Here is a 16,318-nt window from a genome sequence, read left to right as displayed (position 1 = left end):
TGTGCTCTGACACTTTCCCTAATCTGAACACTCACTTATAAATGGTGGACTTTTTATTTAGGAGAACCAGTGACCCTAGAAGGAAAAATCCCTCCTAGAATAGCCAGGTACACGTGTGAGAGGCTGTTGTTACATTTTGTATCATTTGAGGGTCGTCAAGTCATTTTGTATAAGTTTACTTCGCCTGTAAGAACCATTAGCACAGGCAAGTCTGATTTTAGGTTTAGCTGTACCAGCCTAATCAAATAAATGTGTCCATCGTGGTGGTACCTTTTTACAAAGCAGAAAACCGCACGTCTCAAGCCCAAATCGTTCAAAAGTAAAGACCCATGCATGTCAAGTTATTATATTGCGWATTCGCGGGACGCTCTTAAAGGGGTAKACACAAATTAATCATCAGGAGTAAGGAGTAACTATAAAAAATAGTTCAAATAAACCCTTCCTTAATCTATTAAAACAACTACGCGTTTGTACTGAAAAGTGATGATTTGCCGTATGGATCAGATGGAGGGCATTACCACTAAATTAATTAATGTGCCACAGTTCCAAAAGGTATGGGAACCACTGGGCTAGAGAAAGGTTCCCCCATATTTCTTACACCAGTCCTTTCCTTGTGCACACTTGGAGCAGAAGGGTAGAGAATGGTGACTCCGTGGCTGATTTAGTGAATATCCATGTTTATTCTTTCAGGTTTAACCGTAATGGCCACCTCAAGTTCCARATGGAGCGACTCCACAGCCAGGAACCTCCGACAAAGAAGAGCCGCTCTGGTGCAGGCTCCCAGCAGACCGTCATAGTTAACAGTGATGAGGAGGCTCTCGCCACYCTACAGTGTAAGGAYCCAWACTTAGAGCCTACACACTAGCACGSATACACAGATCATTTCACTGGTTGAATAAGTCAATCTCCATCCATACCATCTGACATTCTGGTTGATATACTGTACACACACCCTAGAGCAATACACATAGCTCCCCCGAAAGGTGGTTTGAAATGCTCACGTTTTAATGTTATTGTATGGTAGCCATTAGCCCGTTGTCTGACCTGGTCTTTGTCCCCTGTGTGTCTCCAGCAGCTCTGCAGGCAGGACAGACTATCAGTCCAGAGCAGCTACAACAGGCCTTGGGTCAGGACCACATCATAGTGTCCCAGGAACAAGGCCTGGGTCAGGACCACATCATAGTGTCCCAGGAACAAGGCCTGGGTCATGGGGGTACTTGGGGATATGATTGGATGGGTTGTTTGTGTTTATGGTTTGTTTTTTGGGTTTTAGGTGTGTTTTATCGTTGCAGAGGGATATCGTGAGGCGGTCGGGGTGTCATGTAATTACGGACAGACTTATGGGTGTTATTTAGTTAGTTTATATTGGTTGTTTTATCCAGTTTGGGTTTATTATATAGGTCCTTGGGTACAGGACTCGTAGTTTGGGTTTATTTCTCATTATGGTTGTTGGTTTTATTTTGCCTATCGTGTTGGGGTTGAATGTGGTAGTTGTGGTTTCTGGGCTGTTTTATTGGGGGGGGGGGGGGGGAGGTGGGGGGGGGGGGGGTTGGGTTTAGGCTTTGTTTGGCGTGGTTGTATTACTTGTGGTGTTTGTTCATGGATGTAATAGAGTTGGGTTGTGATGTTGGTGACAGGTGGAGTAGCTGTTAACAAGTATGTTTGAATATGGGGGGCTGTGATATGGTTTAACATGAAGTTGTTGACGGTAGTGTGGGCTGTATGCTCTATATGTCATGTTATGTTTCATATTACTGAGTCTTTATGGGGGGGGTCTGGTTTTCTACTTGTACGTTATCGTGTTGTTATTGGTGGATATTGGTATTCGGTATTCAGGATTAAGGTGCCCGTGTGTTTAGGGGGTGAGTTCGGGGGTTTTCTTGGTGGGTTTGTCGGGTTTGTTAACTGATGGGGTTACTGGAGTGTGATTGGTGATAATTTCCGGGGGGGTTAGTGTGGGTGTTGAGGGTTTTGGCGTGGTCGGTTTTGTGGAAGGCTAGGTGTGCTGTGGGTTGGTTGTGGATGAGGGTTGGGGGGTGGTTACGTTGGGATGGTTAGTGTTGTTTCTTTTTTTGGGGAAGCTGGAGGTGGGTGTGTAGGTTACCGGAGATAAGTGGAGTAACTTGTATTGTTTGGGACGTCCGTTTATTTCTGTTGGGGGTGGGCACATTAATATGGGTTATGTGGTGGTTGGCGTGTATGGGGTTATTGTAGTGGTGTGGGGGATGTAGTGGTGTGTAGGCCTGGGTGTGTTTGCTGCGTGTGGGTTTGTGGGGGTGGTTGTGTTGTTGTGTGTGTTGTGCAGGATGGTGTTGCTGTGTGTGGGGGATCGGGATGTGTAGGAGTGTTGGTAATTGTGCGGTGGTTGTGCGGTGTGTTGTGATAGTAGTGGATGTGTGATCGTAATTGTTGTTTGTGTGGGGGAGATGTGAGAAGTTGTCGAGTTTGATTCAGTTTATGCTTGTTTTTTGTGTTGTTGGGTGTGGGTATGTGGTTGGTGTCATTGGGGGGTTCTGGTCTGCTTGGTTTCGTGATTGTTGTTCTTTTGGTGTTGTGTCATCTTTTTGGGGCTTTTTTGGTAGTGTGTTTAGTGGTTCTGTTTTTGCTTGTTTACTTTTCGCCCGTTTGTTATGATTCGTTTGTTCTAGGATTGTGTGTTTGAGTTGCTGGTTATATTTGATCGTGTAATTTTTTTTATTGTGTGGGTATTGTTGGATGGATTTTTTTAGCTTATTACAGTGTGGAGATTCTTGGTGAGGGGATAATGTGGTGGATTGGTTCTAATAATATCGGATGATGATGGAATTTTTTTTTAGTGAGTTATTGGTTGATTTTGAGTGTTTTCAGCTTCGTTAAGGTAGGAGTTTTATTATTTCCGTTGTGGGTGAAGTCAGTTTCTTCGTGGCTTGGTGTAGAGTGGTTTTTGGTGTGTGGGGCTTGGCGAGTTTGGGTGGTTATTTTGTTTCTTTAGCATGCCATGTGAAGTTTGTTATTAATGATTAGTTATTAGGATGCTGTAGATTGGCTTTTGACAGATTGTTTTTGGGGTTGATGTTGGGATTTTCAATCGGTGATTTTTACATTGAGTGGTAGCAGTGTGTTTTGTGTTTGTTGGGCTGTTTTTTCGATTGATTGAGGTTTATAGGTTGTTTGTTTTGACTTGGTTTTTTTAGTATCTAGTTTCAAGATCGGTTCGATGCGTGGGGTTTTGTGGTGTTGGTTGTTTGTTGTTATATGGTTTCTGTTGTTGTTGGCTTAGGTCGCATTGAGCGGCTTGAGCGGGTTGGATATCCGTGTTTGGGGGGGGGGTTTTTGTGCATTCTGTTGTATTAGTGGGCTTTTTTGTTTTATGGTGGATTTGAATTGGTTTTGGGGGATTGTATACAATTGGTATGGTGCTGTTGCGGTTTGTGTCTTTTGTTTTGGGTAGATTAGTTGTTTTGCGTTTTTATCTGATTGATGTTTTCTGGTGTATCCAGTGTGGTTAAATGTGTTTTGATTGTATTTTGGTATAGTATGGATGCTGTTCGTGTGATATGAAGTGAATCGTAGTTAATTTGCTTGAGATTTGGTGTCCGACGGTTGAGAGGGGTTTGGGGCTTGTAGATGGATAGGTGGGTGATGATGGATTAGGGGCGGTACCATGTGTCGTTTACCATTGTGTTTCGATATTCAGTTCCACTGTCATCCAGTGCACTGGGAATTTGAGCCGTCTCATATCCTCTCACTTCGGCACCTTAGCTATCTAGATACATAGCAGTCGATCACCTTTAACAATGAGACTAGATATGATACTACAGTGTATTGTCGGGAAGAGATTCAGCGAATTGGCTTTTTCCACATATTTGATTACTTACGCTCGCTTATTCTAATATGGACCAAACGGTTTAAGATTTCCTGGCATCCGAATCTTTTATCGTAGCACATCACGTCATAATTTAATGAACAGATAATTACTTACTTACGTAAGTATTCAGACCTTTTGCAATGAGTCTTGAAATTGAGCTCAGGTGCATCCTGTTTATTATGGGTATGTTTGTAGATTGATGAGGAATTATTATTTATTTAATCCATTTTAGAATAAGTGGTAACGTAATGTGGAAAAGTCGAGGGGTCTGAATACTTTCCGAAGGCACTGTAACAGTATGATAGCAGAACGACAGTGTCTAATTATTCTTCATCCTCACTCAGGTATATAATCCCTCCTCCTCGCTCTCCCCAGGTCTAATCCCTCTCCTTCGCCTCTCCAGGTCTAGTTCTCCTCCTTCGCCCTCACCGGTCTAGTTCCTCCTTCGCTCTCTTCATTATTTCAGGGTTTGTTCACTCTCCTTCGCCCTCCCAGGTCTAATTCTCCTCCTTCGCCCTCCCAGGTCCAGTATATCATCTCTCAGGATGGAGTCCAACACTTCCTACCTCAGGAGTACGTGGTGCTAGCAGACGGGAACCACATCCAGATGTCAGATGGCCAGATCATCCAGTATGAGCATGATGGGGCCTTCCTGCAGGAGCAACAGGTGAGGGAGAGAGGACCCCCAAAAACAAAATTACTCAATCCAGAATAAATCTTTCTTTTAGTATGATTATGTAATGTAAAGGTGCTATACAGTGCCTTTGGAAAGTATTCAGACCACTTGACTTTTTTCCAAATTTTGTTACGTTACAGCCTTATTCTAAAATGGATCTACACACAAAACCCCATAATGACAAAGTGAAAACAGGTTTTTTAGAATTTTTGCAAATGTATAATAAAAAAATAAAAAAACAGATACCTTATTTACATAAGTAGTCAGACCCTTTGCTATGAGACACGAAATTGAGCTTGGGTGCATCATGTTTCCATTGATCATCCTTGAGATGTTTCTACAACTTGATTGGAGTCCACCTGTGGTAAATTCAATTGATTGGACATGATTTGGAAAGGCACACACCTGTCTATATAAGGTCCCACAGTTGACAGCGCATGTCAGCAAAAACCAAGCCATGACGTCGAAGGAATTGTGTGTAGAGCTCAGAGACAAGATTATGTTGAGGCACAGATCTGGGGAAGGGRACCAAAACATTTCTGCAGCATTGAAGGTCCCAAGTACACAGTGGCCTCCATCATTCTTAAATGGAGTTTGGAACCACCAAGAGTCTTGTTAGAGCTGGCCGCCCGGCCAAACTGAGCAAGCAGGGGAGAAGGGCCTTGTCAGGGAGGTGACCAAGAACCTGATGGTCACTCTGACAGAGCTCCAGAGTTCCTCTGTGGAGATGGGAGAACCTTCCAGAAGGACAACCATCTCTGCAGCACTCCACCAATCAGGCCTATATGGTAGAGTGGCCAGACAGAAGCCACTCCTCAGTAAAAGGCACATGACAGCCCACTTGGAGTTTCCAAAAGGCACCTAAAGACTCTCAGACCATGAGAAACAAGATTCTCTGGTCTGATGAAACCAAGATTGAACTTTAGAATAAGTCTGTAACGTAGCATAATGCGGAAAACTCAAGGGGTCTGAATACTTTCCAAATGCACTCTATGTGCATTGCTTACTCTATTGTTTGAAAACCGTATATTAGATCGTTAACTGTTTTTAAAACTGTCTCTTTGCAGATTGCTCTGAGTCATGACGGGCAGATCCAGTATCTTCCCATCAGTTCAGAACAACAGATAGTCAGTCCTGAGGACCTGGAGGTTGTTGAACATTCTGCCGTTACTGGTATGTTAACACACTGTCTGCTTCATACACAGTCTGCTGCATACATTTGACCAGGGTTCTCAACTCCTGCCAGCTACGGGATGTGCATGCTTTCCGTCCAACCCTGTAGCAACACCTGGTTCAGTCCGTCCAACCCTGTAGCAACACCTGGTTCAGTCCGTCCAACCCTGTAGCAACACCGGGTTCAGTCCGTCCAACCCTGTAGCAACACCTGGTTCAGTCCGTCCAACCCTGTAGCAACACCTGGTTCATGCTATCCCGAGGGCTCCCGAGTGGCGCAGCGGTCTAAGGAACTGCACCTCAGTGCTAGAAGCGTCACTACAGACCCTGCTGTATCACAACCGGCCGTGATCGGGAGTCCCATAGGGCGGCGCACAATTGGCCCAGCTTCGTCTGGGTTAAGGGAAGGTTTGACCGGGGTAGGCCGTCACTGTAAAATAAGAATTTGTTCTTAACTGACTTGCCTAGTTCAATTAAAATCCTCATGCTGTCTATATGTAACACCAGGATTTGTTGATTCTTTGAATCAGAAGTTTTAGAGGCGACGGGCTGGAACAAAAGGGCTCAAGAACTGGAGGTTGAGAACCTTGAAATGGTTGTTCTCTTGTCAGTTTATTAACCTGCTCTCCCTCCCTCCCTCTCTGTTCCAGCGGTCGCAGATGCAGCCTTACAACAGACCCAGACGGTTTATACAGAGGCCACACAAGAACAGCTGGAGCAGCTACAACAGCAGGGAATCCAGTATGACGTCATCACCTTCACCGATGAGTAGAGACCCTCTGTCGGACGGACGGAAGTCGGGAGGGATGGCTCGCTGTGATTGCGGACTTGTCTCCTAGTATGATGTCTACTATTGGCTGCCTGATGACCGTATGTAGTGCAGGACCAGTACGGTGGAACCACGATGACCAGTGACCTCCAGCGTGGTTCGACAGGATCGGCCTGAGCGAGACTGCAGAGAATCTACAAATCATCGTGTAAAATCATCCCAAACAGCTACTCGTTATGCGATCAAGATTGATCAAATCTGGGCAGGGTCTTGCCTAGGTCCATCCCCTAGAACACACTGGTCTACTCTCTCTGCCGTGCTTCAGATACCCAGGACACACTGCTCTACTCTAGGAGCTCTGCCGTGCTTCAGATACCCAGGACACACTGCTCTACTCTAGGAGCTCTGCCGTGCTTCAGATACKCAGAACACACTGCTCTACTCTAGGAGCTCTGCCGTGCTTCAGATACCTGGGATGATAGAAACAGCACTAGAGAGGATTTTAGTGGCTGGTAGATCTATCACTCATAGTGGGAGTGTTGAATAGATGAACTCTCACTGTTATGTAGATCTATAAACAGAAGCTTTTGTAAATTCTAAATATTCTACCCGTCGCTTCTAAGTTAATCAATAGGGGCTGATGTACATTAAAGAACAAAGTTACACACGGTTGGATGATCTAGTCTGTGTCTGAAATGCCACCCTATTCCCTACATAGTACACTACTTTTGACCAGGGCCCTTCAAAAGTAGTGCACTAAATAGGGAATAGTTTGCCATTTTGGTACGTAGGCGTACTCTGTAATTATTTAAGATCTGCGGTTTCCTCAACACCTGCTTTGACTTGCAAGACAATGTCACGAAAGAAGAAATTAAAATGGCTGATATGTTTTAGAATAAAGCACAGCTTCCAATGGGATGTTTAGTTTTGAATGGGAAAGGACTGTGTGAAGACTGCCTCTGGAGGATCGGAGGACTGTCAGACTACAGGGTTGATTGTGATTTGTGGTTTAAAAGGAGTGGTTAATCATTTGGTAATTTGTACATATCTTTTTGCATATGAAGCATTTTTTTCCCATGACTTGCTTAAATGAAAATCGCAGAATAAGCTAAAAGCTGATGCCAAATAAATCACAACATTTACATGTGAATCATTTAGCAGACGCTCTTATCCAGAGCGACTTAAAGGAGCAATTAGGGTTAAGTGCCTTGCTCAAGGGCATATCGACAGATTTTTCACCTAGTTAACGCAAGGATTCAAACCAGCGACCTTTCGGTTTCTGGCCCAATGCTCTAATCGCTAGGCTGCCTGCCACACCGTTACTACATTCTGTCAGATCTTTCACTTCCCTTTTATGTGATTTGTTTTCTTATGGTTAAATATTGGCCAGATCATTTTGTTTTTCTATGACAAAAACATTATAGCGGTATTATGATACTACTTGAAACTGTGATACCTGATGCTGGTACCATGACAACAGTACAACCTATCATTCTCCTACTCTAAAGCCAATAATAAGTGTTCTGAAACTTGTAAATTGCAAGTTAGAGAGACACCCCCCCCCCGCCCAAATGAAGGAAGTGAATCACAAGGCTGGTCTCGGAACAATACAGGAAAAGAGCTGTCAACTCCAGTTGCCTTTTTTTGGGTTGGTGACTAGGATGTGTGGGGACAGCTGCCCAGCCTCAGTGAGTATTTGACTGAAGATGAAGATTATCTTTCTCTTGATTCTTCTATTAGGTGAGATTTTATCCAGGTTTGTCTCATTTAAGATTTAAAAAATAATAATAATTATAATAATTTGCGAGAGACCCACATGAAAAAATAATCTAGTATACTGTAGTGTTTTTGCAGACTGTACTATAGTGTAGTATTTACTGTAGTGTTTTTGCAGTATAACTAGTATTTACTGTAGTGTCTTTTTATTTTTTATTATCTTTGGCATTGAGGCTTTCTCCTTCAGGAAACCTACTGGAGAAATACTAAAGCCTTGTTCACACTTCAGACCTTAATGCTCTAATCAGTTTTGCTTTCAAAATCTATTTTGGACAACTGACTGTCCAAACAGCAAGTTACAAACGACCAAATCAGATTGTCTGTTCAGAACAGCAGTCATTTGCTTGACATGGCTACGCTAGTTGCCATAGTAACGACAGGGGTCTTTGGTGTAGTCTGATTGGTGGTGGTGCTCGTGCTTCCCTTCACTCAGAAGTTATGTAACAACCTCTGGTGACAACAATGCTTCGCCATGGAAGTTTCCTAGTTGCTTTGAATATTTAAAATCATAGTGTAAAAACACTTTTTTAAAGCCTCAAAGGATAAGACGATCCAACTTTCAAAACTAGTTATTTTTGGCTAGCCAAGGCAGTCAACTAGCTAGTTAGGTACAGCYCATTTTAAAAATAATTCACACCCCTTGACTTTTTCCACATTTTGTTTTGATACAGACTGAATTTAAAATGGACTCAATTGAGATTGTGTGTCACTGGCCTACATATTACCCCATCATGTCAGTGAAGTTGTGTTTTTTAGAAATGTTAACAGATGAATTTAAAATGAAAAGCTGAAATGTCTTGAGTGAATAAGTATCCAACGCCTTTGTAATGGCATGGACTCACTCTGTGCAATAATAGTGTTTAACATGATTTTTTAATGGCTACCTCATCTCTGTAGCCCACACATACAATTAGCTCTAAGGTCCCTCAGTCGAGCAGTTCATTTCATTTCAAACACAGATTCAACCACAAAGACCAGGGAGGTTTTCCAACGCCTCGCATAGAAGGGCACCTATTGGTAGATGGGTAAAAAATAAAAAAGCAGACATTGAATATCCCCTTTGAGCGTAATGTAGTTATTTATTACACTTCAGGTGGTGTATCGATACACCCAGTCACTGCAAAGATACAGGCGTCCTTCCTAACTCAGTTGTCGGAGAGGAAGGAAACCGCTCAGGGATTTCAACATGAGGCCAATGGTGACTTTTTKAAACAGTTACAGCGTTTAATGGCTGTGATAGGAGAAAACTGAGGATGGATCAACAACATTCTAGTTACTCCACAATACTAACCTAAATGACTGAGTGATAAGAAGGAAGTCAGTACAGAATACAAATATTCCAAAATAGGCATCCTGTCTGCAACAAGGCACTGAAGTAAAACTGCAAATGTGGCAAAGAAATTAACTTTGTCCTGAATACAAAGCTTTATGTTTGGGGCAAATCCATGGTGGTGGCTGCGTCATGTTATGGGTATGCTTGTCATCAGCAAGGACTAGGGAGTTTTTTTAGGATAAAAAGAAACGTAGGAGAGCTAAGGACTGGCAACATCCTAGAGGAAAACCTGGTTCAGTCTGCTTTCCAACAGACATGGGAACAATTCACCTTTCTGCAGGATAATAACCTAAAACAGTTTTGATTTAAATCTGCTTGAATATCTCTGGTAAGACTTTGAAATGGTTGTCGAGCAATGATCAACAACCAACTTGACAGAGCTTGAAGAATTTTGAACAGAATAATGGGAAAATATTGTACATTCTAGGTGTGCAAAGCTCTTAATAAAGACTTAACCAGAAAGACTCACAGCTGCAATCGCTGCCAAAGGTGATTCTAACATGTATTGACTCAGGTCTGAATACTTATGTAAATCCAATATGTCTGGGTTTTTTAATTTAAAATGTGCAAAAAAATCTAAAACAGCTTTTCACTTTTATGAGGTATTGCGTGTAGATGGGTGAGGGAAAAACATATATTTAATCTGTTTTGAATTAATGGTGTTAAACAACAATGTGGAATAAGTCACGGGTTATGACTCATTTCTGAAGGCGCTGTAGGAAGGTGACTTGAAATAGCTTTTTGGCTGTTCACACTGCAGGAAAAATAACAGATTTTAATCAGATATGCAAAAAAAAAAATCAAACTGCCCATGGAAACGAGGCTTAAAAGAGCACATTTTCCATAACCTGTAGGTAGGACTGGGGTCTGAATGGATTCTTCTCTCTCTTCAATAAGCTGTAGACAACACTATATGTTCTATACTTGGCATGTAGGTTTCTCACTTATGGGTGGCACAAAATAAGATATGGGGGAGGGGAATGGGCAGGGTGCATTCAAAGTATTCAGACCCCTTGACTTTTTCCACATTTTGTTACGTTACAGCCTTATTCTAAAATGTATTAAATGTTTTTCCTCATCAACCTACACAGAATACCCCATAAACAGTTTTTATTTTTTTATTTGAGCAAATGTATTAAAAAATACCTTATTTACATAAGTATTCAGATCCTTTGCTATGGAACTTGATCATCCTTGAGATGTTTCTACAACTTGATTGGAGTCCACCTGTGGTAAATTCAATTGATTTGGACATGATTTGGAAAGGCACACACCTGTCTATATAAGMTCACACAGTTGACAGRGCATGTCAGCAAAAACCAAGCCATGAGGTCGAAGGAATTGTCCGTGGAGCTCCGAGGCAGGATTTTGTTGAGTCACAGATCTGGGGAAGGGTACCAAAACATTTCTGCAGCATTGAAGGTCCCCAAGAACACAGTGGCCTTTATGGTAGAGTGGCGAGACGGAYGCCACTCCTCAGTAAAAGGAACACGACAGCTCGCTTTGAGTTTGCCAAAAGGCACCTAAAGGATTCTCAGTCCATGAGAAACAAAATTCTCTGATCTGATGAAACCAAAATTGAATTCTTTGGCCTGAATGCAAAACGGCACTTCTGGAGGAAACCAGGCCAATACTATCACTACGGTGAATCATGGTGGTGGCAGCATCATGCTGTGGGGATGTTTTTCAGTGGCAGGGACTGGAAGACTAGTCAGGATCGATGGAAAGATGAACGGAGCAAAATACAGAAAGATCCTTGATGTAAACCTGCTCCAGAGTGCTCAGGACTTCAGGCTGGGGTGAAGGTTCACCTTCCAACAGGACAACAACCCTAAATACACAGCCAAGACAACGCAGGAGTGGCTTCTGGACAAGTCTCTGAATGTCCGTGAGTGGCCCAGCCAGAGCCCGGACTTGAACCCGATCGAATATCTCTGGAGAGACCTGAAAATAGCTGTGCAGCGACGATTCTCTGAAAAGAATGGGAGAAACTGCCCAAATACAGGGGTGCCAAGCTTGTAGCATCATACCCAAGAAGACTCGGGCTGTAATCGCTTCCAAAAGTGCTTCAATAAAGTACTGAGAAAAGGGTCTGAATATTTATGTAAATGTGATAGTTATGTTTATTTTAATATGTTTCTATAGTAAATACTGTATAATATTTTATAGTTAACTAGTATTTTTTCATGTGTATGGGGGGGGGGGTCTGCTTGTTTGTCATTTCATAGTGTGTGTGTTTGATAGATGACCCTGAGATGGAAGCACAACAGAGGACGGTGGTGAATGGACAAGCGCTGCTGAGATTTGTCTTTCCTCCTTTCTACAATGGTTATGAGAAGTTCTGTTCTAAACTAAATCCCTGGGGACTTTCTGTTGTTGTGAATACCAGAGGATATGTCAACGACTTCTACAAGGGAAGAGTATCCACAACAGAATACAACGGTGGGATGGACGTTATGATATGGAGTTTAAAGCCAGTGGACGCTGGCGACTACAGGTGTGCTATTGTCACCATTGGATGGAATCATATCTACAGTGACTATAACCTTCAGATTGGTAAGAATCATCATAAATAAATTATACTAAATCTCATATGAAGTTTCATCTGGGGAAAGAAAGTTATTCTGTTGTATTCTAGGAACTGTGATATTGTAAACCAATCAGTGTTGAAGTCAAATAAATCTGTACAGGATGAGGAAGTCACCTTTTTAAAATAACAATTTAACTGTATTGAAATAAGTGCTTATTAAACTCAGTTTCTGTTTAGATAGTGATCGGCGTAGAGGTCCTGTATCCCCTCGACCTCCGGTCAGGTCAACCATCAGCCCCTTCATCTTCTCTTCCTCATCAGACACCTCTGGGCCTGTTTTCACCAAGGACCACAGTGACAGCCCCAGGTGCAATCTCTCTCTAACACTGGTTAATTATTCCTCGTAGTTGATCGTGTTATAGTTGATCATATTTCTGGGAGCGTTTTTAATGCCTATGTCAATATGTTGTCATGTTTGTCCTATTCACCTGGTAGTGTTCCCTGGAGCTTTGGTTTACCACTGGCTGCAGGTCTTTGTATCGCTATGGTGATTGTGATCAGCTCAGTAGTCCTTGTTGTGGTTCGTCACAAAATCACCACGAAAAGTAAGAGGCCAACCTTCAGTGTTTCATAGATGAATTGCAGTTCATGTTGAAATCATTTTTCAAATGCGTCGGCTATGACCTTTCTAGCCAGTAGACGTGCAATGATTTTTTTTTTTTTTGAATTGTAGCAGTGTGTCTGTTCTTTGTTTTTAAATTGATTTAATAACCTCGTTCTTCGCAGAGAAATGTGGAGCAACTTCCAGTGACTCAGCTGCACACATCCTCTCAGTAAGTGCTAAAGGTGGACTTTGTCTCTGTGACTCAGTGTCAAATGTCTTTTGTCCCAGAAACAACAACCAAAGAAAAATACTTGTGTTTGAACTTGACTTTGCCATTATGTATTTTCCCTGTGGATGTTCTTCTGTAGTGTGCCCCGTACTGAACAGTTTATTAACTACTTATAAATATGTATTGCTACTCATAACGTATACCTTAGTCCCAATGCAGCCGTTTTTCTCATCAAAACAAATGTGTGTAAGAATTAAGTACCTTACTACTGTAATAGATTTTCCATTAAAATGGGCAAAAATATATTTCTCATGCAATAGGACTTTCTGGGAGTGTTCTAAGTGGGGACATGCAAACCTGATGATTTTAGAAAGTCCTGTCCTGTGTAGATTGTATTTTCAACCAGCAACTATCAGGWAATAGCACTGATCACATGTGTTCTCACTTTCAGTGTTAGTTTCAGTGTTATTGCAACAACAGCTGATGAAACTGAAAACACAGGAAAAAAGTGAATTTAAATATGTAATATGCAGGATGTCCTTCAGGAGGAGAGCAGTATTGTCTACACCACAGTGGACTTCAAGCCTCATAAGAACCATACCACTGAGCTGTATGCTAACCTACAGACACTCCGCAGCCCCAGAACCCCCSACGCACACAGAGAGCCTGCTGGGACAGTGGTGTACTCCACACTGGCTAGCAACCGACGCTGAACCGGATGATCTTTCTGATGATCCCAGAACTGTTTGTGTTGTCTTGATATGTTGTTATGACCAGGCTATCTGTATCTTGCTTCAATGTGGATAATTAAGTATGAAAATTGTGTTTAAAGCTAGAATCTTTAGTTGCTACATACATTTTTGGGGATCTTATAAATTCATTATATATATACCCATGATTCTTGAAGAAATAAACGAATAGATGCCTCATGACCTTAGTTCAACTGTCGTCCCCCATCAGAACCCATAGCTCTTTTTTACTCCAATGTTTGAAAACACAAACATTGTTATAACTCAACCTGGCTCTGTTCAATCAGATCCACTTTAGTCGATATCTGCATAGTGGTTGTTTTTGCGGTGTTGGAGGTGGAACTGCTTGCAGGGTTATCAAATCCACAAGCGGCTCCGGGCATTATACCTAAAGGTGGACATTGCCATTGGCTGCACGGAGTCGCAATAATGAATACCCACGCAGCTTTGTTTTACAAGTTTGAAACACTGCAATGTGAGATGTAATCTACACCAGAGATTAGGCTGATAATTATTTTTTAATTTGAGTGTCATTATTTCTGTTTATAAACTGGGTGGTTTGAGCCCTGAAGGCTGATTTGGCTGACAGCCGTGGTATATCAGACCGTATACCCCGGGTATGAACAAAACATTTATTTTTACTGCTCTAATTACGTTGGTAACCAGTTTTGTAATAGCAATAAGGCACCTTGGGGGTTTGTGATTATATGGGCCAATATACCACGGCTAAGGGCTGTATCCAGGCATCCGCGTTGTGTCTTGCTTAGAACAGCCCTTAGCCGTGGTAATATTGGCCATATACCACACTCCGCCGGGCCTTTTTGCTTAAATAGCCTACATATTCTTGCTTTGAATTACTAACAGGAGTGGGAGCGAGTGGGACGGTGAGATCATTGTCACGCATGCACAAGAGCAGCTGTTAACCGATTTGACCGCTCCAACGCAAGTTCCACCTCCGACACCGCCAAAACATCAGCTGTGCGGGTGTCGGCTATCGCCAGTTAACGCTTGATTTTGATTGATTCTAAGTTTTATGCCATCATGTTGATATCATGGATGGTCAGTCCGTTGCATCCACAGCTCTGTCATTCATTTGAGAGTGGTTTCATCTTTCTCCAGGCCATCCCTCAGCTTTTTACCAAAAAGGTGGGGTGACCCTTTGTTTCAGATACAGATTCTAGCTTTAAGGTGATTGATTTATATCTATTTTGACTCATAAACCATACAAATAAAGGATGAATCCGCTGCACCAGGATTTACTTTTGATTTTGATATCAGACTGTTCTATTGACAGTCTGAGATAGATACAGTATCTATCGGGACATCAGGTTATCTGGCATCCAATCACCATGTCCTTATCAGTTTCCTCTGGAGAAACCCTTACAGCCAGAGCGTTCTCGTACCCCGAGTCCTATTAAAGATGGTTATCTTATGGTTCTGGGCCTACCTGCCTTCACCATGTCCAGATCTATATTCTATAGTTTATCTATTATTTTTCTTACATTAAGAGGTTCCACAAGAGGATAGTTTCACTTCAGGGAGAAAGAGCTACAGACAAAACCAACACACATTTTTAGCATTGGGAATATAGTGTATTTTATTCTTTGGCAACTGTGCACATTTCACAATCTACAACATTTCCCCAACTATGCCAATTCTAGTGCTACAATCACATATAATAACATATTACTATTCATAACTGGAAGACTTCGATTCAATCCAGACTTATTTCACAGTAGATATCTTACGCGATCTGGGCCAGACCGACATTGGTTGTCTGTCTTCAAAGATGGCATAGTACTGCCTGATGAAGACATCTCCAAGGATCCAGAAGCTGCTGAGTTTCCACCGTTACCAAAACCAGTCCTACAGCCGTAGGAGCTCTACAGAGAGAGAGAGAGAGAGAAGGAAAATCAGGCATGTGGAGGCCCTTTGCTTCTAGGATCTGAAAGAAAGGTAACGTCTCAGATGTACATGTGTTCTGATGAAGGAGCTACGAAACACATCAGCATTAAAGATCAGATGGGTCATATAGGTTGTCTTTCAGTAGACTACCTGGGAGGTGATAGGTTGTAGGTAACATGTCTTTCAGTAGACTACCTGGGAGGTGATAGGTTGTATGTAACATGTCTTTCAGTAAGATACCTGGGAGGTGATAAGGTTGTAGGTAACATGTCTTTCAGTAGACTACCTGGGAGGTGATAGGTTGTAGTAACATGTCTTTCAGTAGACTACCTGGGAGGTGATAGGTGTATGTAACATGTCTTTCAGTAGACTACCTGGGAGGTGATAGGTTGTAGGTAACATGTCCTTTCAGTAGACTACCTGGGAGGTGATAGGTTGTAGGTAACATGTCTTTCAGTAGACTACCTGGGAGGTGATAGGTTGTAGGTAACATGTCTTTCAGTAGACTACCTGGAGGTGATAGGTTGTATGTAACATGTCTTTCTGTAGACTTACCTGGGAGGTGATAGTTGTATGTAACATGTCTTTCAGTAGACTACCTGGAGGTGATAGGTTGTATGTTAACATGTCTTTCAGTAGACTACCTGGGAGGTGATAGGTTGTATGTAACATGTCTTTACGTAGACTACCTGGAGGGAATAGGTTTGTATGGTAACAATGTTCTTTC

The 16,318-nt window shown here is 42.3% G+C and overlaps 2 protein-coding genes and 1 long non-coding RNA gene across 6 annotated transcripts; 2 read left to right on the top strand and 1 right to left on the bottom strand.

Annotated features, from left to right (window-relative positions):
* Positions 1 to 532: 532 nt before the first annotated feature.
* LOC139025238 (zinc finger protein 335-like) lies at positions 533 to 7,615 on the top strand. The gene is made up of 7 exons (XM_070440318.1): positions 533 to 552; positions 691 to 833; positions 1,073 to 1,213; positions 4,223 to 4,250; positions 4,343 to 4,514; positions 5,591 to 5,696; positions 6,347 to 7,615. Exons 1-7 carry the CDS (start codon positions 533 to 535, stop codon positions 6,466 to 6,468), a joined length of 732 nt encoding a protein of 243 aa, XP_070296419.1. The 3' UTR covers positions 6,469 to 7,615.
* Positions 7,616 to 7,712: 97 nt separating this feature from the next.
* LOC112073903 (uncharacterized) lies at positions 7,713 to 14,817 on the top strand. Of its 3 annotated transcripts, none has more exons than XM_024141138.2 (6): positions 7,713 to 8,153; positions 11,819 to 12,130; positions 12,342 to 12,471; positions 12,600 to 12,709; positions 12,891 to 12,937; positions 13,471 to 14,817. In XM_024141138.2, the coding sequence occupies exons 2-6, from the start codon at positions 11,830 to 11,832 to the stop codon at positions 13,648 to 13,650; spliced, it is 768 nt and encodes a 255-aa protein (XP_023996906.1). In that variant the 5' UTR covers positions 7,713 to 8,153; positions 11,819 to 11,829; the 3' UTR covers positions 13,651 to 14,817. The 3 variants fall into 3 exon arrangements, with proteins under 3 accessions (XP_023996906.1, XP_023996905.1, XP_023996904.1); XM_024141137.2 differs by having other exon boundaries at positions 7,713 to 8,205; positions 13,483 to 14,817; XM_024141136.2 differs by having other exon boundaries at positions 7,713 to 8,205.
* Positions 14,818 to 15,256: 439 nt separating this feature from the next.
* LOC139025239 (uncharacterized) lies at positions 15,257 to 16,294 on the bottom strand. 2 transcript variants are annotated; one of them, XR_011476716.1, is made up of 2 exons: positions 16,236 to 16,294; positions 15,257 to 16,101 (listed from the first exon to the last, which is right to left on the bottom strand). It is a non-coding gene; the product is annotated as an uncharacterized lncRNA (long non-coding RNA). The 2 variants fall into 2 exon arrangements; XR_011476717.1 differs by lacking the exon at positions 16,236 to 16,294 and adding an exon at positions 16,147 to 16,194.
* Between the last annotated feature and the right edge of the window lie 24 nt (positions 16,295 to 16,318).

This window comes from Salvelinus sp. IW2-2015, unplaced genomic scaffold, assembly GCF_002910315.2.
Source record: "Salvelinus sp. IW2-2015 unplaced genomic scaffold, ASM291031v2 Un_scaffold2414, whole genome shotgun sequence".
Lineage (NCBI taxonomy): Eukaryota > Metazoa > Chordata > Actinopteri > Salmoniformes > Salmonidae > Salvelinus > Salvelinus sp. IW2-2015.
This window is presented reverse-complemented; position numbering and strand designations above follow the sequence as displayed.